The sequence below is a fragment of the Metarhizium robertsii genome, assembly GCF_000187425.2.
Source record: "Metarhizium robertsii ARSEF 23 chromosome Unknown MAA_Scf_3, whole genome shotgun sequence".
Taxonomy (NCBI): domain Eukaryota; kingdom Fungi; phylum Ascomycota; class Sordariomycetes; order Hypocreales; family Clavicipitaceae; genus Metarhizium; species Metarhizium robertsii.
The window spans coordinates 1,127,425-1,153,723 of NW_011942171.1; the positions used below are offsets into that span (position 1 = coordinate 1,127,425).

The 26,299-nt window shown below is 51.2% G+C and overlaps 5 protein-coding genes across 5 annotated transcripts; 4 read left to right on the forward strand and 1 right to left on the reverse strand.

Moving 5' to 3' along the window:
- Positions 1–1,141: 1,141 nt before the first annotated feature.
- On the forward strand, positions 1,142–1,652 carry MAA_07477 (uncharacterized protein; the record flags this gene model as incomplete). The annotated part of the gene is made up of 3 exons (XM_007825475.2): positions 1,142–1,346; positions 1,397–1,583; positions 1,640–1,652. The coding sequence occupies 3 exons, from the start codon at positions 1,142–1,144 to the stop codon at positions 1,650–1,652; spliced, it is 405 nt and encodes a 134-aa protein (XP_007823666.2).
- A 2,961-nt stretch (positions 1,653–4,613) lies between these two features.
- Positions 4,614–6,065, reverse strand: MAA_07476 (mRNA binding post-transcriptional regulator; the record flags this gene model as incomplete). The annotated part of the gene is made up of 5 exons (XM_007825474.1): positions 4,614–5,178; positions 5,255–5,521; positions 5,606–5,746; positions 5,804–5,911; positions 5,974–6,065. 5 exons carry the CDS (start codon positions 6,063–6,065, stop codon positions 4,614–4,616), a joined length of 1,173 nt encoding a protein of 390 aa, XP_007823665.1.
- Positions 6,066–13,804: 7,739 nt separating this feature from the next.
- MAA_07475 (proteasome component) lies at positions 13,805–19,410 on the forward strand (the record flags this gene model as incomplete). The annotated part of the gene is made up of 3 exons (XM_007825473.2): positions 13,805–13,972; positions 14,033–14,079; positions 14,136–19,410. The coding sequence occupies 3 exons, from the start codon at positions 13,805–13,807 to the stop codon at positions 19,408–19,410; spliced, it is 5,490 nt and encodes a 1,829-aa protein (XP_007823664.2).
- A 774-nt stretch (positions 19,411–20,184) lies between these two features.
- On the forward strand, positions 20,185–21,903 carry MAA_07474 (ubx; the record flags this gene model as incomplete). Its single annotated transcript, XM_007825472.1, has 2 exons — positions 20,185–20,755; positions 20,843–21,903. The coding sequence occupies 2 exons, from the start codon at positions 20,185–20,187 to the stop codon at positions 21,901–21,903; spliced, it is 1,632 nt and encodes a 543-aa protein (XP_007823663.1).
- Positions 21,904–23,325: 1,422 nt separating this feature from the next.
- Positions 23,326–25,612, forward strand: MAA_07473 (serine/threonine-protein kinase 24; the record flags this gene model as incomplete). Its single annotated transcript, XM_007825471.2, has 4 exons — positions 23,326–23,404; positions 23,458–23,488; positions 23,608–23,924; positions 24,003–25,612. The coding sequence occupies 4 exons, from the start codon at positions 23,326–23,328 to the stop codon at positions 25,610–25,612; spliced, it is 2,037 nt and encodes a 678-aa protein (XP_007823662.2).
- Between the last annotated feature and the right edge of the window lie 687 nt (positions 25,613–26,299).

A 26,299-nucleotide genomic window follows, 5' to 3' on the forward strand; every position in this document is an offset into this window, starting at 1 on the left:
TCCTATAAAAATAACTTTAATCTTAAAAGGTAGTATTTTATATATATTTAAGAGGAATTATTATAACTTAGCTAATTATCTTATAAATACTACCTTTATATTTAATTATTATGTAATTTTTTGCTATGTAATTATTTTTATTAATAACTTATAACACAAGTCCAGGCTTATAACTATTATATTATAAGACTTATTATTACCTAAGCTTATTTATAAAATTTATTATTCTTATTTATATTTTCCCTCTTTATTATTTAAAAGAATTTATATTATTTATCTTAAGCTAAGAAAACGTCCCAGCTACCCTGATTTTATCAGGTAGCTGGCCAGCCTCTTAAACTCCTGATATTGATAATTTTATGACATCCAGCAATTACGTTAAGTCTGCTTGTTCAATCAACAGAGGCAGCCTTATCCGAAAGTCTGGCATGAGCTGTTTAGGGTGTCTGGACCGAGCGGGCTACATATCAATGTCCCTGTCAAACTATATACCTTCACCTATTATAATAGACTCTGGTATTATACTACAAAGTCCCTTACTTTGCACTAGGTAACTATTTATGCTTCTGATAATACATGGATCTAAGCTGATTCAACTGTTTACCCTTTGTTTACGAAGTGTCATAGAACAAGACTAGAAGAACGATGAGTTAGGCAACTTAAAATTTGGAGGTTTTCACCTATTCCCCTTGGTACATCGGTGCAGTACATAAATCCGTAGCTATATAACAGCTGATCGTGACGGATCCCCAAATGCTTGCTACAGTTGAGGTATTGTGCTCTCCACATACTTCAACAAGTAGGTCCCACTGGAATCTACAGAATGCCACTTGAACTTCCTGCGCATCAATTATACGTCAGCGGCGCACACCTTAACTACCTAGGCTTGTCATGTTGCACATGATCGCTAAGAGATGGTTTTCCGGCGATATAGGTAAGATGGGCAATCAGTCGAAATACAAACTCTATCGTTCTGTTATGACGGCTTAGGCGGCTGCTTTCCTGGAATATACTTAACTACATCTATTATCTGGCTCAAAAAGGTATAACTATAAATACCAGGTCTGAGCCGTGGAAAGTCTTGCAAAACCTCGACTTCCTAACTGAATTTCTACTTGTGAAAAAAAAAGGCAGCAGTAAAATGGCATCCAATCAAATTGAACACGCATTGCAATACAAGTTCAAAGACCCTGCACTTCTTGAAGAAGCACTCGTGGCAGCTGGTGCAGGCCCTAAGAAAGCCAAGACCGCAAGAGAGAAAGGGAACAAAGTGCTCGCACTAATTGGGGATGCCCTACTGCGCCTCGTGCTTGTAGATGACAGTGTTGTTGCAGGACAGGCTCCTGGTAAAGGTTCTCGGCGGAAGGTGGTATGAAGCGAGGCTAATATTCAATAGGTAAATGTCAGCATATTATTTCAGCCGAAGCTTCTAACAACAACTTGCAAAAGCTTCAGCAAGAGTGGGAACTAGCAAGGTTTATCAAAACTCCATTCAAGAACAAGGGTAACGTCCCTCGCACGACAGGTGCAGCAACTATGGAGGCTCTCGTGGGGGCCGTGTGGCTAGATTCCGGTCGCGATCTGTGTGTCGTACACCATGTGATTCATAATCTTAAGATTGGACGCTCCTTCATAGCAGGGAATATGCATAACTATGGAGATATGTAAAGATATCAGATTGTCGAGTAATATCAAGCAGGAAATATAGATTGAATGTTATCGTCTGACTGTACAGCATGTATCGTCGTGAAACACCGAGCACTTCTGGTGAGGCTAGAGCAGAAAGAGGCAGATGTACGCGCGATGTCTGCGGACAACTGGGCAATCTGTAACAGCTGGCCCGCTAAAGGAAGAAGCTAAAATGTGTTAGCCAGAAGCCGGTGTCTAGGGAACTCTGCGCAAGTTCCTCGGGAAAAGAGCGCGTTCTCAACTTTACAGCAAGCGCGTTTCATGGTTTCTGTCATCATCGATCCCGGCGTCTCATTTAAGCGCTGGCCGATGACATATGGCCACACCATGCACGACATTCGCTGGGAAGCTATTCTTTCATAGGGTGTCGGCGGCCAGTGACATTGCCTCACGAAGCGCGGGGCTGAACAGCGGTCAATCCCAAATTTGTAGCCAATCAACCTTGCATGGCCGCGTCACATCTACCTTCGCCCCTTTGCCTGTCAATCCATGAACTCATTCTCCTCAACCCATCGTCGCGACACATAAAATAAACATACCCCGTGTGCATCGGACATGGCATTCAGCAAAGAATGGTTGCACCTCTAGGTTCGAACGACCAAGCGATCAATTTGGTTGCTCGCAAGCGACAGGCGGATTTGCCATTTGTCGAAGAAACGAAGCAACTAGCCCGCCCCGGGAACAAGTTTTTGATCTTAAATAGAGAGCTGCGGACGGAGTGTGCAGCACTCGGGACAACAAGAATAATAATTTCGCAGAATGAAGCTGTGGCGCACGCGCCTGCACACCATCCAGGGTCGAGCAAACGCAGGGTCCTGGGAAAGTGTCCGGGTCGCCCAGCCAGCTCCCTGCATGGATCGCCGTGAATTATTCGGAAATGTGATAGCAATGCTGCAAACCCCCAAAAATTCTGCCTGATATCGCAAATGTGTGTGTGTCTTTAGGATTGGCTAGATGATGCGTGATCAGAGCGCTTAAAGCTGTGCCTAAAGAGAATATAAAGAATCATAGCGTTTCTTCCCCCACCAGACAACGTGGCACCACGACGTCTCTGCAAAAACAAGCCGTCATCCCATCTACAAAAAGCCTTGGACATCATAGGATATCCTTGTAGACTCCCGCTGTGCCCTATCGCTTCGAAATGCCCGTGGATCCCGCATCCGACCCCAACTTCGACCTCCCCAAGACCGAGGGCATGCCTCCAGCTGCGTAGGTTTGTCCACTCCCTACTCGAGGCGTCGACTGACGTTGTAGGGCTGCACAAATACCTCCTCAACCTGCAGGGCATGTCCATCGGCGGGCTGTGGGAGCGGTGCTCCTTCATGCTGACCTCGGCGCCGTTGAACATCCCCTGCCGTCTTGGCTCGCCGCCAAACACGCTGGCCGGCTTCTAGCCATCCGACAAGTGTCGTAGACCCTGATGCCGGCGGCGTGTTGTAGAGAGCCAAAAAGAGAGAGCCAGCATTGAAGCCCGAGCCTGTAATTCATCTCCTCCGAGGCCGCCTGCAGGCCTCATAGCCGGGGAGCCGTTGTTGTTGAGTAACTGCTGTCGTCGAATTCGGGCTCCTTGGATTGCCGCTGATAACGAATCCAACATTGTCGTTTCATTTAATTATCCCTTCGGGGACCCTGCCGGGGGCCGCCTGCGGCGAGCTGCGGCCTGCGGCCGGCTTCAACGCAAGTAATACTACCACATGGATTTTAAGAAGTTCACGACGCTACGTGAGTCGCGCTACTTTTTTCCTTAATTAGTTGTCAAAGCGTATTTCATATTTAATTCACCAAATACTTAAAAACGGCCTCTTATATCATATTAGAGGTAAAAGGAAGCTGTAGCCTCCGTTTGCCAACGTGTTGATTTGCCCAACTACAATTCACTCCATTGCCTAACAAATTGCACTCGACTCCAAGACCAAGTTTAACAAAGGCTGCTACATCCCAGACGCCTACATGTGAATGCTCGCTCTAAAAGTCATATTCATCTCTACCAATCTAGCCTGCTAACTTGACCGCGGATACAAGCAGTTTTCTGTTTTCATCCCCGCATATAGTCTCAGTATTTCTGACTTTGCAAACCAACAGAAAGACATTGGCACAATGCCCGTCGCAGCAGATTCGTCAATGTATTTTTCCTTTTCAAGACTGCAGCACGCATAGAAGAAGAGATAAATGCCCGTTGCACAAGACTGCAATAACGACAGTTCGTGTCAAGATATGAAATGGCTGCAACAAGAAACAATCTGCAATAAAGACAGTCCGATCAAGTCGCAACAAACTATAATGACAGTTTACCAGATACGCCAGACGGCGAATGAGCGACAACCCCCTTCCACGACAGTACAAATACAGGGTAGGTTCCCAAAGAAGAACAATTCAACTTGAAATTTAAAATTCATTCACGCAGGTATCAACGTCACGCAGAATTAAATGCAAACCGCAAGGGCAGCTGGCAAAGAAGAGGAAACAAGAGCAAAACAAAAAAGAAAAAGTGAGGGAATAAAGCAAAGTACTAAATTTGACTGATGACATATCCCCGGTAGACTAGTATCTCCAACGCCAATTCATAAGGTGAGACTCAAGAAAATCGAGTGCGTTGTGTCATAGTAGTATCAGCAGAGCAAAGATTTTGATTTTGAACAAACAGCGTCAAGACGACGAACGTTTCTGACAAGGAAAAATCAGTCCCAACGCCCCAACTCTCTCTCCCCAGGCAAAGCCTCCAGAACGGCCGCCGAGAACAAAAGAAGAACATCAAAAAAGAGCTCCCCCAAAGTCTGCTTTGGTCTGGCTTGTCCCCAGTCCGTCAACAATGTCGAAATGAGTGAAAGTGTGACTTCCTCCAGTTTACTGGTCACTACGGTTAGCTTACACGGTGTATAGCCAACAAAAGGGGAGGCATCGATCCATCCACAAACCCCATCACTCTATGCACTCACCTGAGGAGGCACGGCAGGTCCGGGGGGGCCGGGAGGTCCAGCAGGTCCCTGAGGGCCAGGGGCAGGGCCGCCAAAGTGCTGAGGACCGTAGGGACCAGGTCCGTGGTTGGGCATGCCCATGTAATGAGGAGGAGGGGGGGCAGGACGGTAGGGGGTACCAACTCCAGAGTTGTTCTGCGAGCGACCCCAGCTCAGGCGCACTCGAGAGTTGCCAATGGGGTAGCCCTGCATCTGGTTGATGGCCATTTCCGCAGCGTGGCGGTGCACGAACTGCACGAAGCCACAGCCCTTGCCAGGGGGGATCTTGACGTAGGTGATCTCTCCGAAGCCCTGGAAGAAGGATCGGAGCTCATCCTCGGTGACGTAGCCAGAGAGCCCACCGACAAACACGGTAGTGTTGTTGGGATCGGTGAACTGGTTCATCTGGGTTGCAGGATTGTAGCCGCCGTAGGGGAAGCCTTGCATCCCTCCCCACATGGGTTGCTGAGGAACGCCGCCCATCATAGGAGCGCCGCCAGCGTGGTGGCCAGGTCCTCCGAATCCGTGGTTACCGCTGAATCAGCTGTTAGCGACGCGGAACCTCGCCTGTCGGGGTCTCCTCCCGAGTAGGACGGGCGCGAGGGGCTTACCGGTTCTTGGGAGTAGCAGTAGAGATTCTCATAGGTCTGTTACCGCAGTAAACACCTTGCATCTCAACCAAGGCACGCTGCTGGTCATTCTCATCGGAGAAGCGCACGAAACCATAGCCTCGGCTCTGACCAGACATGGCGTCCGTCATGATCTTGGCAGACTTGCATGAGGGGAAGCGAGCCTGGAAGAGAGAGACCAAGACGTATTCGTTGACCTCGGGGCCAAGGTCACCAACAAAGATGCTGTACTCGGGGCCGCGATCATCACTGTACCAACACGGCTTCCATCAGTATATTCGACGACGAATTGTTGCATAGGAGGTTGAGCCTCAGCTCCCAGGGGGTACTCACCGTCGGTCCACAAGCCCACCGCCAGACGCCCAGTTAAGCTTGAACTGGCGAGAGCTATTAGGAACGGGCGTGCCGTTGAGGCCAAGTGCCTTAGTAGCGGCCTCGGGCGTTGTAAATTCAACAAAGCAGTAGCCCGCATTACTGCACAAGTCATTGTCAGAACCGGCATGATGCATTCAGGAGGAACATCAAACGTACCCAGAGTTCTTGTCACGAATCACCTTGACATTGACAGTCTCTCCAGCAGCGGACAGAAAGACGCCCTTAATGAAATTCTCGTCCATCCAAGGCTCCAGCTCTCCCATCCTTTCTCCAAGCGTCAGCGCCCAATGCTCTGGCCATAGTACAAACGACATGAATTTCCTTACCAGAGAGTGGTCTTGGGTTGCTCAGGGCCACCCGCGGGCGGGGGCACGGCAGCCATGTCAGGGGCAGGGGGAGTTCCGTTAGGGAAAGACATTTCGCTATCTGCAAAAAAACCTAATGTCAACTTGCCGTTTTATTCCATCTGCGGTGCGGTTCCCGAGCGCAGATGCCTCGAGTTCTCCGCAGGACAAAACGTAATCCTCAAACTCACCAATGAATGGAAAATTTCTGGGAAAGTCTCGAGAAGGTTAAGAAACCGTGAAATTTTATGTCACTAGTAATTGTTAGGGTCACAGGTCTCGCTCGCGCTGCAGTATTCGGGTGTATGCAACAAGAAAAACCTACAAGAAGTTATGAAGGTATCAAGACACCGCGACGTTTGAGAACTATGCAAGGTGATTAGTTTCAGTTTTTTTGTCTCGTTGAAAAGCCAATATGCCAGCATACAGATAAAGGAATCGAAACCGGGGAAGATCCTGAGATATTGAAATCGTAAGATCTACAGATTCAAATTAGTACATTTCCTCAGACATATGTATCCACATCCCCCATCATCACATGTATAGTCAGCCACTGGCTTTGCATACCTTTAGTTTACAACAAGGCTCTAGCCCTCCCAAGGATGCTAATTTATCGAATCGAAACGGAAACCGAAAACGAATCGAGAAAGGCGGTATCCAGACCGAAATGCCGGGACTCAGAAAGTAGTCGTAAAGACAAGAATTTCTCAAGACGCCGTCACGCCACGTGTAAAACTTGCAAGAAAATGCTTGGAGTATTCCGCAAGATGCAAAAGCAGCGTTTAAAGAGGCAAAACAGCGTCTAAACGGTGACTGTAATGCCAATGATACAAAGCGGTATATCCGTAAAGAGATCGTGAACTAAACGTCCGTCCTACCGAAGATTCCGAGGGATCGTGGCAAAACACTTGAAACGCTCTCGAAATCAATAGAAACCTATGCCCGAAAAGTCAGTATCTCTCCATGACAAAAATCACGGCTGCCGCTGCGCTGTGCTCTCGGGTGGTCGCTGCGACATCGAATATTCGGTTTTTTTTGCGATTCAATGCTGCCGGGTAGTTTTCAGTGTTCTCATTGTGAAATAAATCAACAGAGAGAGGTGTCGGGTTCCAATACGCGACCACGAAACAGGTGCAGCGAATAGTCCCGTTGTTCCGACTGATGACAACCGCCAAGTGCCATGCTGTGATATGGACAGGTGTCAGGTTGTCGAAGGCCTGAGCTTCTCAACCATCATCCGATAACAAAAGACGCATCAACGCCCCCAAGACTCCCCTCTCTCCTGATAATAGTCAATGCATCATAGATGCAACAACTGGAGCTGGCCGCCACTGCATGCAGGCAACGCGAGCTGAATCCTTGACAAGGAAGGGCGCCAAGCGATGCCAGCCAGCCTCAAAAATTTGCAGCGCCGGGGATCATTTGCATAATCCATCCGCAAAGCAACGTAATGTGCGAGCCACCGGTAGCATGAGGCATGCGCCCGCCATTGCACCAACAGTCTCACGGCTGCACTAGGCGGACAAGCAGGCTTTCGTTCGTTGCGACCCGACACCAGTTCTTGCGGCGGGGACGGAGGCGACAACCTGGCAACAAACGGCCATCAAGGTGGCGAAAGGGAAGAAGCAGAGTATCCAAAACAGCTGTTGTACATTGTACGCAGGCCAGGAATTTGTAGTTGTCGCGGGTTGGCGATTTCGTCATCGTCACGAGGGGTAGCGAAGGTAGCGAATGCGATCGAGCGTAAGCGGTCGCGCAGTACGTACAATTGGCGACGGTCGACCCGAGGGCAGCAGGAGCAAGATGCACGCGAAACACAAATACAACAACTTACTTTTAGGCGCCGGCAAAAACAACCGAAACTCTGAGCCAATGTCCGAAACACGCGCAAAGGAAGAGTCGTGGAAGGTGGTGGAGGTGAGGTGAAGAAAGAGAAAATCGCGGCACGGCGGTCCGGAAGGACAGGCGAGCTTTTTTTTTCTCTTCCTGCAAAGCCGACTGGGGGGGGCAAGGAAGAGAGCTGTGGACTCGAGTTGCTGGGTGTGCACTGTGGACTGGCAAGTTGGTGTGGTCGACGGAGCGGCAGAGCGTCTGGTGCGCGTGCCAGAGCTGGTGGGTGAGCGACTGCGTGGTCCGCTGGGATGCCTGGCCCTGCTCTCTCTGCTCAAGGCAACGGGTGCCGGATTCGATTACCAGGCTCGGTCCTTGTGGTGCTCGACTCCGCTCGTTTCTCCCTCTCTTTTTTTTCTTCTGTACACTGCAACGGGAGTCAGCTTCGTCTGTGTCCGCCCGCGTCCATGTATCTGTGGGACTCGATAATAACTACTGGGCAGTTGGAGCCACTAAATGGAGCCACTGGCCGCGTGAGGAGCCAGGCTGCCAAGCATGGAGGCTGGAGGGCAAAAAATGGCAAAATGGCGAAATGGAGACTGGCTGGAGACCGCGCAGCCTTAGCTGGGGCCTGTGCGGGGCCCAGCCAGCCGAGGACGACGATGCCATTGGTCCAGCCTGAGGGTGGCGCCCCGTCCTCGAAATCGCCTCCAGTGTGCACTTGCACGCTGCTGACAAGTTGACTGACACACACGGGCCCAAGGCTAGCGTGCGACACCACAATGCGGCACCATCAGTTGACGCTGCACACGCCGGCTCAGGCAGCCCGGCCAGCAGCAGCCTCCATCACTAATAGCAGCCGGGAGAGAGGGAGAGAGAGGCAGGCGGGCAGGACGCGGTGCAGGAGGGCATGTGACAGGGGCACGCGATGCAGGACAAACGGGACTCGTGTGAGCCCGTTATGCCCGTATCAATTGATGGCGCATCAATGCATGCAAGCATCAATGATGCCTGGCATGTCTGTATGTATTGTGTGCTGAAGGGGCCACTGGTAGGGCGTCTGGCAGTTACCTACCTCGGTACCTATAAACCCGCCGCTAGCGTGGTTCTGGTCGCCAATCAGGCCAGGGATCACTTGAATCAATTGGCTGCCGGATGCTTCGATCTGGGTGCGACACTCCAAGACTGCTGCTGGCTGGTTGACAGGACCCGATCGGCTTTCTGCTTCCTGGTGCAGTATTCCGCCTAATGAAACACGTGCAATACAAGACGCAGTATTACGTACGCTCGTCAAGTCGTCGGCACAAATCGATATCCCAAACCACTCGTCTAGCAACTGGCGAAGAAGGGACGTCAATGTACCGTCCTTCAACTCCGTGTATCCAGCCTCTGAGATGTCGTTGGTCGAAACGCGAAAAGCAGCACACGGCGCACGATGCAAGGCGATGCAGCAACGCAACGGGGCAACGAAGCGCAACAACAATACGGGAAAAAAAAATACGTATGATGGTGTAAGAAACCAGAAACCAAGATGCCCGAGGAACTGCTTTTGATGAAATGCCGCCGTCTCTTCGGCCTGCGCCCTCGATGGGCCATCGACGTGCCATCGACGTGCTCTCGACTCGGGATCGGAATTGGAACGGCAAGCAGCCATCAAGCACCAATCCAAAATAAACCGCCAGATCGCCATGTTCCAACACGGACAGACAGGCCCAAAGAGCCCAAACGATTTGTGCAATGGAGGGTGGGACTGGGTGCTGGGCTTGGTACAGGATGGATGGATGGCGTGCATTTGATGGGGAGGGGGCCCTGAGGGGGGCGCGACGACAACACCTTCAGGGTGTGCGCGCAGCGGCCGCCGCGAGTCCTCGAGAATGTGAATAGGCTTCGAATACGTCCTTCTGGTTCTGTATTACCGAGTCCCGTTTTGTTCAACAGATCCTCTTGCTGTTTCCGGCGCGCCCCAAGACCATTGGCCATGCGTGGACAGGACCGCTTGCTAGAAATACACATCACAGCCAGGAACTGGAGAATTACGATGCAAGACACAACACAACGGGCTGTACAACACGGAATACCGAAGGAGCTTTCCACAACCTGAAGAGCGCTGTACAAACACACGGGGTGCCAAGTATAGCCATCGGACCAACAACTTATCGCCCGCTGCGGTTGCGATAACGCCTGGTGTCATGATACTGCCATGGCTATGGTCCAGTTGGAAATTGAAACGCCGCCCAAATGCTTCCGCCTCTGAGCTGCAACGGCCACAGGTGGCTTGCGACTAATAAAGTCTATTGTCGTATTCCGAGTACTCGGCACTTGCCTTCAAGCCTATCTAAAAGGGTCTCTGCGACATGTCAAGCTTGAGCAGACTTGATAATTCCACCTTCTAGGCATGGCGTATCACCGCATCAGCTTGTGATGCTCAAACATTTGAAATACAACGTACCTTTCCTAGTGCTACTCCGTACTCCGTACTCCGCATCTATAGCGCCTCTGGCCTCGCAGGATAACGCAAGTCGGACTGAAAATTTAGGCTGTCCAGGAGTGCCACTATCAGGAACCTCTTCGCCTGATCAAGGACTTGAGTGCTGCAAGGGTCACAACAGCAGGGCTATTCCGGCCTCTGACTGGCTCGTCGCTTCTGCATGTCGACATGAATGGTGGATGCTGGACTTTTGTACTAATCGATGAATACACTGTCTCCTCGCAAACGCTCGACTACCTAGGTACTTGCACCGTGTTACGATTCAATGACGACAGCGACTTGAGGAGTCACCCATTTTGGGTGGCATTCGAAGCTTCAGATCTTGGGATGAAGCTGGGAAGTTGCTTGTCCCACGCAGGCCGTGTCAAACCACCATCGTGGATCCAAGAAGCTCCAAAGTGCTCAGCTTTCCAGCATCTGGTCCGCCGCCTTGGGCAGGCAGGCAAGCAATCTCGGAGTCACTGGTCCCTGAAGCATCATCCGGCTCCTTGTCATTTACTATTTGGCAATTCCGGTCGCCGACCAAGTCGAAACCGTCATAGTGATCTGCCATCTCTGATTCGACTACCATGGACTGCGTGGTCTGATTACTAGATGCGCTAGCAACAATAGAGTTCACGACAATTTCTGCCCATCGAATCCGGCTGGGTGATTGGCACCATTTTGGCACCGATAAACACATACACCCCTTTTTGCCTTTTTTGCCCCACGCTCGGAACCAATGATACATGAAATTGACGAGGAGCCAGAGTGGAAGCAGAGAGGCGGCAGGCTTGCTTCAAAGTGAGGAAAGCTGTCGCCAAACTTGTAGTTCGTGGACCTCGATATGCGCGCAGGCTTATAGAGTTCAGAGCACAGAGTACCGAGCACTCGCCTCTTGTTTCATTCCCCGTGGTTCATCTCATTCTCCGGAGCCGAATTTGGCATGATGGCGACATTGTCTCGGGCTAAACGCCACTCTACTCCCCTTGCATGCCTTTGCCATTTGCCTTTGCCAGTACCAAAGTCTGGATGCTGGGGAAAGAAGCATAATAATAACAGAGAGTGGTCTGTACCCGTGCCCACCGGGCTCCCTGCCGTGTTTCAAAACGAGCAGCATGGCTTTTCTTGAATTTGCAAATAACTTGGTTCTACCTAGGTAGGCAGTCGTACAAGACACCTACTAACTACCTACCGTACCTAGTAGGTATAATATATGCTAGGTAGATGTAGATACGTACCATCCTTGGCCGCCGAGCATGCATAAAGTACTCCGTATGTGGCAAATAAACAGCTGGGCCAGTAAAGAGTCGGTCCTATCATGACTCGGCGTGCCATCACCAAGTGTTATACACTTTGAGTCATCATTTCTTTGAGCAGTTTAAGCAAGCATTCATATCTTTTTGACAAGATTTTTTTTTTTTTTTGAGAGGGCCGTATGTACATACATGAGTTACTTGCCTACCTACCTAGGTAGGCAAGCTGTTGCAACCCGTTCAGCTTCATAAGACATACAATATTTGCTCATGGGTTGACTCTAATGGATACGGGAGGAATTCTGATCGAGTCCAGCGGCTATCTGGCCGGCCACCTCGTCGAAGCGGGAGCCTGTCTCACAGCAAATTACACCCAGTCATATGTCTTCGCCATGTGTCTAATATGCCTTGATATGCACAATACCGATGCCACGGATCAGTCTTCGCCCTGCTACTAAAAGGTTATTATTATCCTCTGGTTGGGCATAAAATCGCGCACAAGGTCTACATTATACATAGGTGCTTTGAGTTTAGACAGAATGGACCAAGGCAGTCCTTAATCTGCAGGCGACAATCCACCTGGGCCTATTGTTCTATAACACCAGAACAGTCTTTGAAATACGGGTCAAAGCTCGTACCGTCTCGTTATCCAAAAGAAGAGAGGAATGGCTCAGACACTTGACCAGGGCGGCTAATTGAAACACCTTTTTCACCTTTTTCGCCGCCAAGACATGCAGCGATCTTTCCGTCCCCATTCACGATGCAAGATGCTGTACTGTACGGGGTACTGCCGTCCTCTCTTGGTGAACAAGAGGGAACGCAAAGGAGTCAATGTATTAGGCAAGTTCCTCGAGACGTAGAGGCTAGAGGCTCGTCAGACCTAGCTATTTCCTGGGCAGCATTGCGGACGAGTGCAGCTATATACCGTTAGGTCCATCAATGGAGGTCCCGGCAGGTTGTGACGTATATCGATTGATTCGGCGATCCGAGGGCATCCAGTGAAGAAGGGTCCAACTCTCACGACAACCTTCCCGACTACGCATATTCTCCATACTTGCACGCATGCATTGTTTTTTACATATGTACATTCGGGCATCGGCCGCCTGACAACGAGTTGCCCTGCAAGATCGGCCAGGATCCCTGCAGGGCCCAGGCCATCCTCAGCTGAAAGAAAAGACTCGGGGTGGGTTGAGAGAATGCACTGACCAAAGTATGGGCATCTTCTAGCTGCATTCTTTGTTCCAGCCCACAAATTGGCGACGACTTTTTGTAGTACACATTGTAAATATGTTGCAACTCATTTCGCCGCGCTAGTTTATTTTGGGTCTCATGATGTTCATATTCTTCTATTCTCACGCGGCACCAGGGTCCGGCTACAGTCAGTGCAAAGAGCCCGTGACCCAAGACGGTGCTCAACCCTGCAATACCACCATGAATAATAATACATTTGCTTCTTGGCCGCCATCGACGCCACAACGATAGTCTCCAAGGCAATGCCGCTGCCTTTTATCGCGTGTGCTTGCTCTGCTGGGGGATTCTCGTCCTATTGAGCTTGCGAGGCTATAAACCGCCATTCGTGGGGATCGTATGCTGGACTTGCGCGGCTAGTCCATTGGCCCTTTGTGGTCGGTAGGCGTGCTCCTAAAATGGGTGGTACCAATATATCTCGTTCTTGGAGCAGAGGCGGAGATGGTTTCCTTTGCTTGTAAGGAAATGGTGTGCCGTCGAAACTAATATCAAAAAGTGCGTCTGCGAGCATATACTACTATTTATATGTCCTCCAGACTGCCCCTTGACGCACCCTAGCTTTGTCAACCAGTTCCTACTCTGCTAATGCACACGCATGACGTCTGGGCAACCTCAATCCGACTGTAACCACCGTCACATAGGAAGAAATACATCGTCCATACTTGAAATGTTATCATGACCATGAATTTGTTTTGGTTTCAAAATGCTGTTTGTGTCAGCTTGCCGCCTGCCGCCTGGTGATTCTTGCTTAGTAATGGCTGTTGCGTCAGTGCTGCTGGCTGGGGAAGCTATCAACTTGGTGAATCCACCATGCAAACCTGTCTCAACCGTGTCGTCACGCTGAGGTTGCCTGCTTTTCGCGAATATACTGCATGTAGCGTATAGATTCCATGCCGCTCCCATCTTCCCAGAAACCTTGAATCGCATTTTCGCCCGGGCGTCCTATTCTTTATTGCCCGTTGATGAGCATTTCGATACCGCTCAACAGCACTGCTGTCCACCTCCCCCCACCATGGCCACTGCATCCGCGGAGCAGCGTGAGTTGAAGCTGGTGGAAAGTGTCGAGTTTAAGATCTTGGGCGTTGCAAACAAGGAGGATAAGCTGCATGAGCTGCTACAGCGGTATCTGGCGCCACTAATCCTAAAGGCGGCCAGTGACCACGCTGCGGTCCGCGCGAGGGTATGAACTGTAATAGCTGCATGGCTTGAGGCAGTGGGAAGCATTGTTGACTTTGAATAGGTGATTCAAATTCTTGCACGGCTAAAGACTTTTATTCAGTCTCCCGAGTATGTGCCCTCGATGATGATGCAAAGACGAGCCAATTGACTGACAAGGGGATTAGGATTGTGCTGCCAGTAAAGGCACTGCTACAACAATACAAATCGACAGACTCTGGTGTCATTAAGCAACTGGACCTGTCCTTTATTTTGCATAGTTTGGACAGACTCGATGTAGACGACAGACGGGATCTTATCCCTATTGCATTGGCGGGTTTTGCGCAGGATGAGGGACAACCGAGGGCAGCAACCGTGTTCAACATCATTCTCAGACTCCTGCTGGATGTTCGCATACCGCCTCGGGGGGGCAAGGATGATGAGGGTTTCAGAACAGCTATTGGACTTGATGACGATGCTGATGCGCAATTTCTGGCGAAAGCCATTGGCATCTTTCTGCGTCTCAGAACACCAAACTCTACACAAACTTTGGCGCAATCAAATCCAGCATTGTCTCAAACCGAACTGACTCTCTTCCCTGCCGACTCTCCTGAAAACGAGAAAATATTCAAGCGAATTACCGAACTGAAATCAAAGTCGGTCACACTGCTCGCAAGTGGAGCTTTCAAAGACGAGGAGCGATTTCTTCCAGCACTGTTTGCCGCATCGGGCTTTGATAATAGGGTGGCCTCCACAGCAGAAGAGATCATCAAAAGAAGCAGTGTTTCTATGGAGGATGAGGACCTCGTGGACCGTTTGTTCCGAGCCCATTCCCAGCTTCCAGCGCCGTATCGTGCGCGTATTCTGTCAATTCTGTCCAAGTCAACCATTGCCACCGGAAAGTCCGACAGCATCATGGCTGTTGTGAATTTGGACTTCTTGCCGCAGTCCTCTGACGGCGCCTCTTCCTTGCAGCCAGCTAGTGCCCTAGAGCGGACAAAGCTACACAAAGCTCTTTTCCAGTTCCTGGCGTGGGTAGCTCAAGTAGGCCCAGCAAAGTCAGAATTCACCATTGGACCACCCCTCATTCGCGCCATGCGGTCTTATATCGAGAGCCAGGGATGGCCGGTCCCGGAGCAGACCTCGCATGATGACGTCGCTTTGCGATGCAGGGCCTACGAAACTATTGGCATGGTGGCACGAAGCGCAGATCTGCCGGCCAAGGAACGCTTCGATCTCGGCGCTTGGCTCTTCCGCTCCTTGTCGGAAGACAACACTGCGGAGGCCGTTGTGAATATCGATGGGGCCCTTTCTAGCCTCGCAGCAGCTATACCTGCCAGTGTTGGCGGCATTGATTCTGAACTCAAGACGATGCTTCTGACATACATGTCACTGCCCGATGCAACGCCTGCTGTTCGAAGTACCAGGCACGCCGTTGTGAAGTGGGCAAATCAGTGCCTCCCGTTCTCAGACGTCGTTGCCCGTTGGATCGACATCTTGGCTATTGCGGGTAGAAACAATGAGCGGAACGATGTCATTGAACAGGGGCAGAAGGGGCTGGACCCGTGGACGTATTTTGCACATACTGACACAAACCCGCAACTGCCTGACTGGAAAGAAATGACGACTACGTATTTCGACTTGGCCATTGAGCCGCAGCTGGGTAATGAGCAGCAGGGAAATGCCCATGCCGTCGTTGTTCCAGATAAGACCGTGTTCCAAAACTTCCAAGGAACCCGTCTTGCGGCTTTTCCAGTAGCTCTTCAATATTGCAGAAAGATGATGCTCCTCGCAGCTCTTGATGATTTTGATATCAAACCGGACTGGATGCAGATACTTGATGCGCAAATCACCACCGACGTAGCAACTAGGGATAAGGTACGCGGATATTTACGCTCCATTGACAGCGGTTACATCGTCTTCTACCTCAAAGCTTGTCTAGAGGGCGCGTTCATAGAGGGCTCATCCATCGTGGAAGAGTGTCTCCGGTGTTTTGTTCAGATGGCCGCATGGAGTCCCGGCGGCCCTCTGGGCTATCTCACGGATACAAGTACAAATTTGCTGCCTTTGATCAAGTCAAACAACAGAGAAATTCGTTCATTAGCCGCAAGAGCATTAGGAGTTCTTGTAGGCCACCCCGCCAATGATGCTGACTCTGTCAGTAACTGGCTCATGACGCTGAAGTCGTTGTTTGTGAACGCCGAAAATCTGGTTGGTGCCGAAGCAAATGCTGCCGAAGGATCCTTGCTCGCGTTCAGCCATTTGATATCACGGTCTGTGTACTACGACCGTCCATTCTCTGCGCCAACCGAGTATCCACTGCACCTGTTATTGAAGGAGACGGCCCACGGTTCTCTATATGATTCAACTTTGGAGGCGTTTTCTCAACTATGGGTTGTTAAATTGGGTATACCTCCAATGGAAGGGGAGCACTCATTAGCAAAGGTTATCGAAAAGTTGACCTCCGAGGCAAAGAAGGCCAACGAAAAAGCAATCGCAGCTTTGGGAAGTCTCGCCATAGGGTTGGAGGCTGATAGCAGCAGTCAAGCGACGGGCGACGAATTTCCCGGTGTCCTGGGAGACATTCTCAAGAGTTTGTTTTCCCTTCATGAAATCAAGCGAGTCGAGGTTCAATTCACCGTTGGCGATGCCATTACCGCTGCGGTAGCAAGATGGGATTCCAATAGCGTCAAACTTAGGATGGATGTTGAAGCTAGGAACCCAGCAAACTTTGCTGGTGCTCGAGGGCCTCTCATCGAAGCCGTCCTGAAGAAGCTCTTGCAAGATTCCAAAGCTACGAAGCCGTCTTTGCTTAAAGCTTCCGGCATTTGGCTATTCTCTATTGTGCAGTTCGGCTCCCACCTTTCCGAGGTGCAGTCACGACTTCGGGAAATCCAAGCAGCGTTCATGAGACTTCTAAATGCACGAGACGAGCTTGTGCAGGAGACAGCATCCCGGGGGCTGTCATTGGTATACGAGCGTGGTGACGCCGACCTCAAATCCGCGCTGGTCAAGGACCTTGTCTCCGCCTTCACTGGTAGCGGAACCCAACTGAAGGTGGAGGAAGAGACCGAGCTATTTGAACCGGGGGCATTACCTACCGGCGAGGGCAACTCTGTCACTTCATACAAAGATATTGTCAATTTGGCCAATGAAGTTGGGGATCAACGCTTGGTTTACAAGTTCATGTCCCTTGCCGCCAATGCAGCTACTTGGTCCACGAGATCCGCGTTCGGTCGGTTTGGGCTCAGCAATATCCTGTCCGAATCAGAGGTTGACCCGAAATTATACCCCAAGCTGTACAGATATCGATTTGATCCTAATGGAAACGTCCAACGGTCAATGGACGATATCTGGAAAGCTCTTGTCAAGGATTCAAACGCCACTATTGATAATCACTTTGACGCAATTATTCAAGATCTTTTAAAGAGCGTTCTAGGCAGAGAGTGGCGAGTCAGAGAAGCCAGTTGCGCGGCCATCTCTGACCTTATCCAGGGTCGACCATTTCCACAGTACGAACAGTATTATCGCGACATATGGACCTCTGCCCTGAAGGTTTTGGACGATGTCAAGGGCAGTGTAAGGGAGGCTGCTTTGCGACTCTGCATGGCCCTATCGAATGGGCTAGTTCGACAGTTGGAAGAGGGCAACCATGCCGCTGCTGCGAATGCAATGATGCAAGAAGCTCTTCCCTTCTTGCTGTCGGACAAGGGTGTCGAGAGCACCGTGCAGGACGTCCAATTGTTTGCAACCGTTACTGTGATGAAGATTGCCAAGCACGGCGGCAATGCTCTCAAACCCTTCATTCCAGACATGATTCCGCAGCTCCTCGGCTTGCTGAGCACAATTGAGCCCCAGCAAATCAACTACGCCTATCAGCGCGCCGGGCTCGAGAGTCGGGACCAAATTGACAAGATACGGTCGCAGATGGTCAACCAGTCGCCAATCTCGGAGGCAATTGAAAATTGTCTTCGTTTCATCGATGCGGAAGTCATGACAGCCTTTGCTCCGAAATTCGAGGCCACAATTAAAAGTGCGATTGGCATGCCGACTAAGATAGGATGTAGTAGGGTCATCACAACACTCGCCACTCGTCACAGCAATGATATTCAGCCGGTCGCGGGCAAGCTCCTGCAGATTTTGGAGAAACAGACAATGGACAAGAACGATGAAGTGAGCCAGGCATACGCCAGGGCAGCTGCATACATGATACGAGCCGCCCCCGATGCATCCAAGATCCGGTTTTGCGAGCGCTATATTAACATGTATTTCCAAGCCGAGGACGAGAGTCGCCGGCAAAAAGTTGCAGATGTAATCGTGGCTGTGGCCAAGGTCTCGCCTGATCACTTCACCGCCCAAGAAACAGAGCTCTTGCCTTTTGCGTATCTCGGTTCTCACGATACGGATGAATACACCGGAAAGGTGTTCAAGGAAGTCTGGAACCAGCATGCAGGAAGCAGTCGTACCGTCACGAGATATGTAGGAGAGATTGTCGGTCTTGTAGAGCGCTGCCTGGAGACTACGCAGTGGGCTATCCGTCACACAGGCGCATTCACGGTTGCTGCAATGGTGGCTGATGTGGCCAATGCTAGCGAAGCTACGGGAGTTATCGACGCGGCCAGCCTGAAGGCCACTTGGCCAGTATTTGACAAAACCTTGGCTTTGAAGACCTTCCCGGGGAAGGAGAAACTCCTCGAGTCATACCCTCTATTCGTCGAGCGAGGCGAGCCTCTCTGGAAGAACGACAGCGTGATCTCTGCGCAGATGAAGAAGATTGCCATTAGAGAAGCAAAACGCAACAATGACGAGTACCGACCTTATGCCTTCCGATGTCTATGGAGGTTTGCCAAGGCTCGTCCAGACCTGAATATGCTCAAGGACATTGCTGATATCACCACCCCGTATCTTGAGGAACACAAGGATGAAGACAAGATGGACGTAGATTCCAAAGAGAACCGGAAGGAGGACCTCGACTTGAAGACGGCCAAGAACGCTTTCGAGGCCATTGCCAGAGGATACAGCCGCTCCAAGACCATCGATATTCGCGTTTCTCTTGGAGAAATCATCAGCATTTTGAAACCCTATCTTGCTGCCGCGAGATTTGAGCTTATTAAGAGAGAAATATGGTATGAGTGTGTGTATGACCTCATGGCGGATGCGGCAAAATTAACAGACATCATGGATTCACTACCCGTGCAGTTTGAAGGATCGGGCATACTTGCCGCTTACACGGCGAGCCTGGACATTGACAGGGGAGAGACTGGCACGGAGTCCCAGCGGACAAAGAGAGTTCGGGCACTGTCTAAGATAGTAGATGCGAGGTCCAAGGGTGTGTTTGGGAAGGCGGATTTTCCGGGCACAGTGGAGAATGATGTGACAACTGCTCTGGGGGAGGAGAGATCTGCTGATGTGCAAAAGGCGTGGAGGGAGGTTCTGGGGCAGATTAGGCTAGCTCAAAGCTAGGGAAGCATAGATTTAGCGTATAGAACAGCTGTTGAGATTTGGAATGTTGAATGGAGTATATTCTGATTTGCGACAGTCTCAGAAAAGGGGGACGCCAGGCTACAAGGTGGATGAAATGGTGAAGAGATGAGGTGATTAGGCTGTGACGTCGGTGACGTTTGGTTGCAGCGGCCGGTGGGCGTTGCGTCATGGCGGCTAGTCATAGTGTAAGATGTCAACTGGTGCTTACATTTTGTCAACCCACCCGACTGTACAATAGTTGCGTGGCCCGGCTTCAATATATCCCGACGACACTGGAGAGACTTGCCTTCCGCCTTTCAGCCGCCGAGATTCCCCGCCAGGGTGGTGTACGTCTCCCGTTTCGCGATAGATAGAAGCATTCGACTTGATTGTATTTTACCTTATTTGTGCATCTTTCATCTTGCATGCTTTATTCTCTGCAATTCTTGGAAAGCAGGCACCTTGGCGCCAGTGCATGAAACTGGAGAAACAGCAGCCGCCACTCACCGACTGAGCTCCGACAGTTTGACCGTTGAGGTGAGGGGCAGAGGACCTTGTCCTGACAAAGCTACCAACCCAAACCGAACCGGCCAGTTGACTTTCAAGTCACTTCACCCAAACATACCACAACCCCATGAGCTCACTCGAAAACTACAAAAACACTTTGGCAAACGCAACGAGACTGACAGGGACGGCGCAAGGCCTACCGAAATAACCGCCGCCAACGAGGACAACCATCAGCAAGCTCGCTGTCCAGAATTATCAGTGGCAAACATGGACGAATCCATCTCTTCCTTTGTCGCTATTACTGGGGCAACTGCGGACGTGGCTCGCGGATTTCTTCAGATAGTAAACGGTGATTTCGAAAGAGCCATTGGATTATTCTACGAAAACCCGGAGCTTGCCTCTGGAGTTGGAGCTGGCATCGCCGAACCGACCTCTGGTCCAGCCAACCCAACATCTTCATCGAGGCGTCGCCCCAATATTGGCCACGAGGACGCAAGCGGCATCATTCACATAAGCGACGACGACGATGATAACGATGACGACGACGATATCATGATGGTCGATGATGCAAGAAGTGGTGACGATGGCGAGCGAGCTGCAGTTCAACACGCGGCTGCCATGGCGCAAGAAGAGGAGGATGCCGCCATGGCAAAGCGGCTGCAGGAAGAGCTGTACCAGGGTAATTCGGCCGGTCCAGGAGCGCACGATGATGTCAGGGCTCCCATTGCACGAACGACAGAGACACTTGTTGCTCCGGATCCTGCTTGGGATGGTGCTGTCGATGACGAGACGACCCAAAGGTTTCTGGAGCAGCTGCGGAATAGAAGACACCCCCCTCGTAAGTCTCTTCTTTTTACTACCATGGGGCTTTTCTGTCTCTAGATTACTCCCGGCGCCCCTTTTACTGATTTTGCGTCTCATGCAGCTCGTAGTGGCGGCCCGTTCGCTCAGCGAATTTGGGGCGATGCTCCCGGCGTGACACCACCCAGCGCCACGGAAAATGGAACCCACGCGCGACGATTAGAGGACCTCTTTCGACCACCGTATGAGCTGATGGCCCGAGTTAGCTGGGACGAAGCAAGAACGCTGGGGAAAGAAGACAAGAAATGGATCCTGGTCAATCTGCAAGACATGAACGACTTCAATTGCCAGGCCCTCAACCGAGATATATGGAAAGATGCAGCGATTAAGGAGCTTGTATCTGAGAACTTTATCTTTTTACAGTATGACAAGGACTATCCAGATGCCGAAGAGTACATCACCTTCTACTTTCCCAATCGAACACACGAGAATCCAGACAACTACCCACACGTATCCATCGTCGATCCCAGAACTGGAGAACAGGTCAAAGTATGGAGCGGGCGGCCTTTCCCAACGGCTGTTGACTTTCACGCCGAGTTGGCCGAGTTCCTCGACAGATACAGTCTCGCTGCCAACAGCAAAAATCCCGTTGCCAAGTCCACAACGCGAAAGCCGGCAGTGGTGGATGTAGACCGGATGACTGAGGACGAAATGCTGGAGATGGCCTTGAAGAATAGCCTTGCCGCGGGTGGCGGCGAAAGCAGTCGATCGACGTCGACACCAAACATTCAAGATCCAGATGCCTTTACGAAATCGCCCGGCCCCAGTGACGGCGTGGGAGATGGCGGCAAGGGCAAAGAAGCCGAAGTAGCACCCGAGCAAAGTGTTTTCGCCCTGATATCTAGCGGGAAGCCGCACACAGAACCGGAGAATAATCCCGCAACAACAACCAGAATACAGTTTAGGCACCCTACGGGCCGTGTCATTCGACGATTCAACCTGCAAGATCCGGTGCGCCGGATTTACGAGTGGCTCAAGGCTGAGCCGATGCCAGGGAAAGACGGCGTCGAGTTCGAGCTGAAGAAGATGCCGCAAGGCCAGGATCTGATTGGAGATGTGGACAGCACCATTGAGGAGACTGGACTCAAACAAGGCACCGTAATGATTGAATTTATTGAGGACTGAATGTCTCCAGACAGGACGAGTCGAGTACAGCAGGGATGAAACATCTGCTTATAGACTTTGTATGCATGGTTTGCTGACGGGCTGGCTGCATTGCAAGCCTTTATGAAGGGGATGCTTACGAGGAGCATGACCATGATGCATACGTGGTTTCCTTACTTCTGCGACTGATTAGACGGTTATATATGACAGTGCTCAGGCGTTGGTAGGCCAGGACAATTGAAGGCCAGGAATACATTTGGAGCAGAGATAATGCAGTGATCTCCAATAAAGTTACTCCGTATGATAGAGAAGGGATCTTCTTTTTTTTTCTTGTTAGCCATTACTGTGAGTCGATCTGGAATCGCAGGTTGCACAAGATGCCGCCTCCGCGTGTGGATGTGAATCGGGTCGTCCCCGGGCTTCGGCACACCGGTATGGGCAGGGTATTCGGAGACAGAGGCATCGATTGGATGAGGTGCGTCCAGAGAGGCAGACAGACATTTGGCCACTGTCCTGACCGGTTGTGGCCGGGAGTGGGCGGTGGTTCCATGTTGCATTCGCCATCAGCCCTGTCGGCTGCATCGCAGCCCAAAGCAAGGGAAAAAAAACGGCCATTGCATATTTACGTTTCCGGGGCGTGTGCAACAGTTGTCTAAACCTAGGTGTCCTGTGCTTGTTGGTGTCGCCGTTTCACTCTGGCTCCATGTCCGTCTGGTACTCCCCATTTACCCGTCAGCGACTAGGTTAGCGTGTATCATTTTAACTCTTGACCAGTGCTGACCCTTGCTCGTCTCGGAACCGGTGCCTGTGCCTGAACCCATTGGCCCCAGCCGTATGTACCTTCCCTGGCTGGCCTTTTTTTCCCACTTACCACCACCACATGTTCTGGTGCATCTTGCCGGCATCAGCTTCAGCTCTGCTCCACCCGGACCATCTGGGCGTTGATCACCAGCGAAGCACACGGTCCTGGTTCCTGTAAACACGGCCGCCGCCCAGATCGAGGCCCCCCGGGTTCGATTTGTTTTGTTCACCACACGCCTGGGTCCAAGTGAAGCATGGGGAAGAGGTGAGGCAGACCAATTTGCCTGTTTCTGACTATTTTCCCGGCCTTCTCATAGAATTTCCTTTTTTTCTACTTTCCTTTTGTCAGACATTTCTTTTTTTTCTTCTTCTGCACATTCGCTCGATTGGCGATATTACTTGCATCGGCCATTCGAAAGGAGGGGTTCTTGGCCTCCAGGAACAAAGACAGACTTTTGGTTACACGCGATAACGATAACGATACCGAGCATCGACGCCTGCTCGATGTTGATGGACGGAATTCGGCAACGACCTGTTGAATTTTTCTTTTTCTTTTTTCACTCTTGCTTTTTTTGCTAGGGCTAGCGCACAGGCCAGCTTCCACCGCTTGAACTGGACGATTTGGCGGACCGAACTCTGAGGATGGCGGAGAGATTTCGTGACGACGAGGCCAACGAGGCGTTGGACCCGGAGCTCTTGTACTCCAAGGAATACTGCATTGGTCGGTTACGCGTGTGTCTGTGGCGGGTTGTGTGATTGAGCTGACGAAGCTAGGCGGTGGGAGCTTTGGCAAAGTCTACAAAGGGTTCGTTGGTGATGACCCCCTCCCTCCCCTCCCTTTTCTGCCCCCCAAAACGCCTTGAAGGCATCTTCTTGGGTCGATGGACTGCTGCTGAATTGGAAAAAACCCTGACATGTGTGCAGAGTCGACAAGCGGACCGGCCAGGCGGTTGCCATCAAGATTATTGACATCGAAAACGCCGAGGACGAAGTCGAAGATATTATTCAAGAAATCGCCATTCTGTCCGAACTGCAGTCGCCGTACGTCACCAAGTATTATGGCTCGTATGCCAAGGGTGCCGAGTTATGGATTGTCATGGAGTTTTGTGCCGGTGGTAGTTGTGCGGATTTAATGAAGCCAGGCTTGATTGAGGAGGACTATATTGCGATTATGTTGAGGGAGCTGCTGCTGGGGTTGGATTATTTGCACTCTGACAAGAAGTTGCATCGGGATATCAAAGGTATGTGCTTCACTCGGGGGATACGTGTGAGGACGGCATATGGGCCGATTTCCTTGCGGCGTGACTGACTGATGGTAGCTGCCAACGTATTGCTTGGAGCTGGTGGTCAGGTCAAGCTGGCAGATTTTGGTGTTTCCGGCCAACTGTCTGCTACCATGACCAAGAAGAATACCTTTGTCGGGACCCCGTTCTGGATGGCGCCGGAGGTTATTAAGCAATCTGGTTACGATCACAAGGCCGACATTTGGTCGCTGGGCATTACGGCCCTGGAATTGGCCAATGGCGAACCGCCCTACGCCGATATACATCCTATGAAAGTACTATTCCTCATCCCTAAGAACCCTGCTCCTCGGCTAGAAGGCAACTTTACCAAAGCATTCAAGGACTTTGTCGAGCTCTGTTTGCAGCGGGACCCGAAGGACCGGCCGACAGCTCGAGATCTCTTGAGACATCCCTTTATCAGAAAAGCGAAGAAGACGACATATCTCACAGAACTTATCGAAAGACATAGCCGATGGGCCGTCACACACAAGGGCGATGATGAGGAACATTGGGATGCCCAGGAAGGTGCTGCTCCCACAGAACGAGAAACGGTGGATGAGGACATGTGGGACTTTGGCACCGTCAGGCTGGTTGGGGATCGCGGCGGCGTGGTTCGTCGACCGGGTTTGCATGTGGTCGATGGGAGTACGACCAATGCCCGGTCCTCACGACCGTTGGATAACTCCAATGATCAGGGCGAAAAACGTCGTGATGCCAGCCCATTAAAGACCAAAGACATTGCTCTGCAGCCCAGCGATACGGTCAAGGCCGGCAACGCGGCCACATCGAGGCAGTCAAGTCCGCAACGGAAGCCGGTGCCAGCAGATGTTACTACAGCATCACCGACCAGATTGCCGCCGTCGGCGAGTCCCCTGAAGACATTGACGCGCGACACGCCTGAGACACCTTCGAGCCATCATCCCTCACAACGACCGTTGCCGCCTGCGCCAACATCACAGTCGCCGGAGTATGACCAGGAACTCCAGTATCAGCTGCAGCGTGACATTGGCCTGCTCAATCTAAATATGAGCCCGTCACCAGTCAGTCTTTCCCATCACTCACAATACCCAACGGACAGAGCGCTTCCACGAGTGCAGCAAGACTCACCTACAAGACAGCCTGGTTCTCGCGCACCATCCATGACGATTCCAGAAATACCTCCATACAGGGGGCCATCAGCATCGAGGGTCCCCTCTCAACAAGTAGCACAGTCACCGCGGCCCCCTACCGCAGGCAATCCCACACCTCCACCAAATCCGCACTCGCCAGCACAATCCGATGTGTCTATTCAGCCGTCATCTTTCCCGTCTCCCGCTCCTGCTAATCCCAATGGAGAGCTGGATGCGCTCAATGATGTCATCTTCCCTGCGCTCGAAGAAGCGCTTAAGAGGCGGCAGATTCGGCTACAACAAATGTATAGACCGGCGCAAAACGGCAGTCCTGTGTCAGCAAACCAGCAACGAGCAGAGGCTGCGCACGAAAAGATTAGAAAGCTGGTGTATAAACTAGCATATGTTTGCAAGGAGATTGATCAGTGCGACAAAGCAGAGCCTGTAGGCATGGGTCGTGAGGTGGGAAATTTCCTGGAGGGATTGCTGGAGGAGATTCTTGTCCGGGTTGAGCCATTGGACGAGGAGGAGATGTGACATGACATGATTGCGAGACCGCAAAGCGGATGAAAGTGCATTGATGCAGATGATTTATGCCTTGGACGTTGCTTGTGTACGCGATGCTTGCAGTAAGGGATGGGCCACGGTTTCATGGACCTGTAGGCGCATTATCGGATGTGAATTTTGATAGGCTTATTTCGTACAGGCTGTTGGTAAATATACGGCCAGATTGGCGCATGTTTGTAGTGCGTTGAACTAATGGCAGTCGATATTATGCCATTGAAAGGAACATACATGTGGTACCAGACCCCGTATACTTGGTGCATGTACAGAGGGCTTGTACCTTGATGAGAAGTAAAAGTGAAGTCACGTCACTGTCGTAGTGCCGTAACCAGAAGAAAAAGGATCCACAGGTCCCAAACCAGGCTAGTCGGCGCCGACGAACCATGCGGCTCTAAGGCTCGGAGTAGATCGAATTCCGCTCTTCTTCCGAACCAACCCGCGCTCCATGCGGGCCGGCCGAGAGGGACAAAAAAAAGGCGCTTCCCAACAAGCAAAAGCCGCCTAAAGCGAAAGCGTAGGAAGAGGAAAAGAAAAATTAGTTGTAAAGGGAAGCGCCGGCACTGGCCTCTCGGGTCGATTGGAGGAAACGTTGCCGTGGCCATTGGCATGCCCCATCTGGGAAGCACAGCATGTTTGCTGTATTACTACCCAGGTACAGTA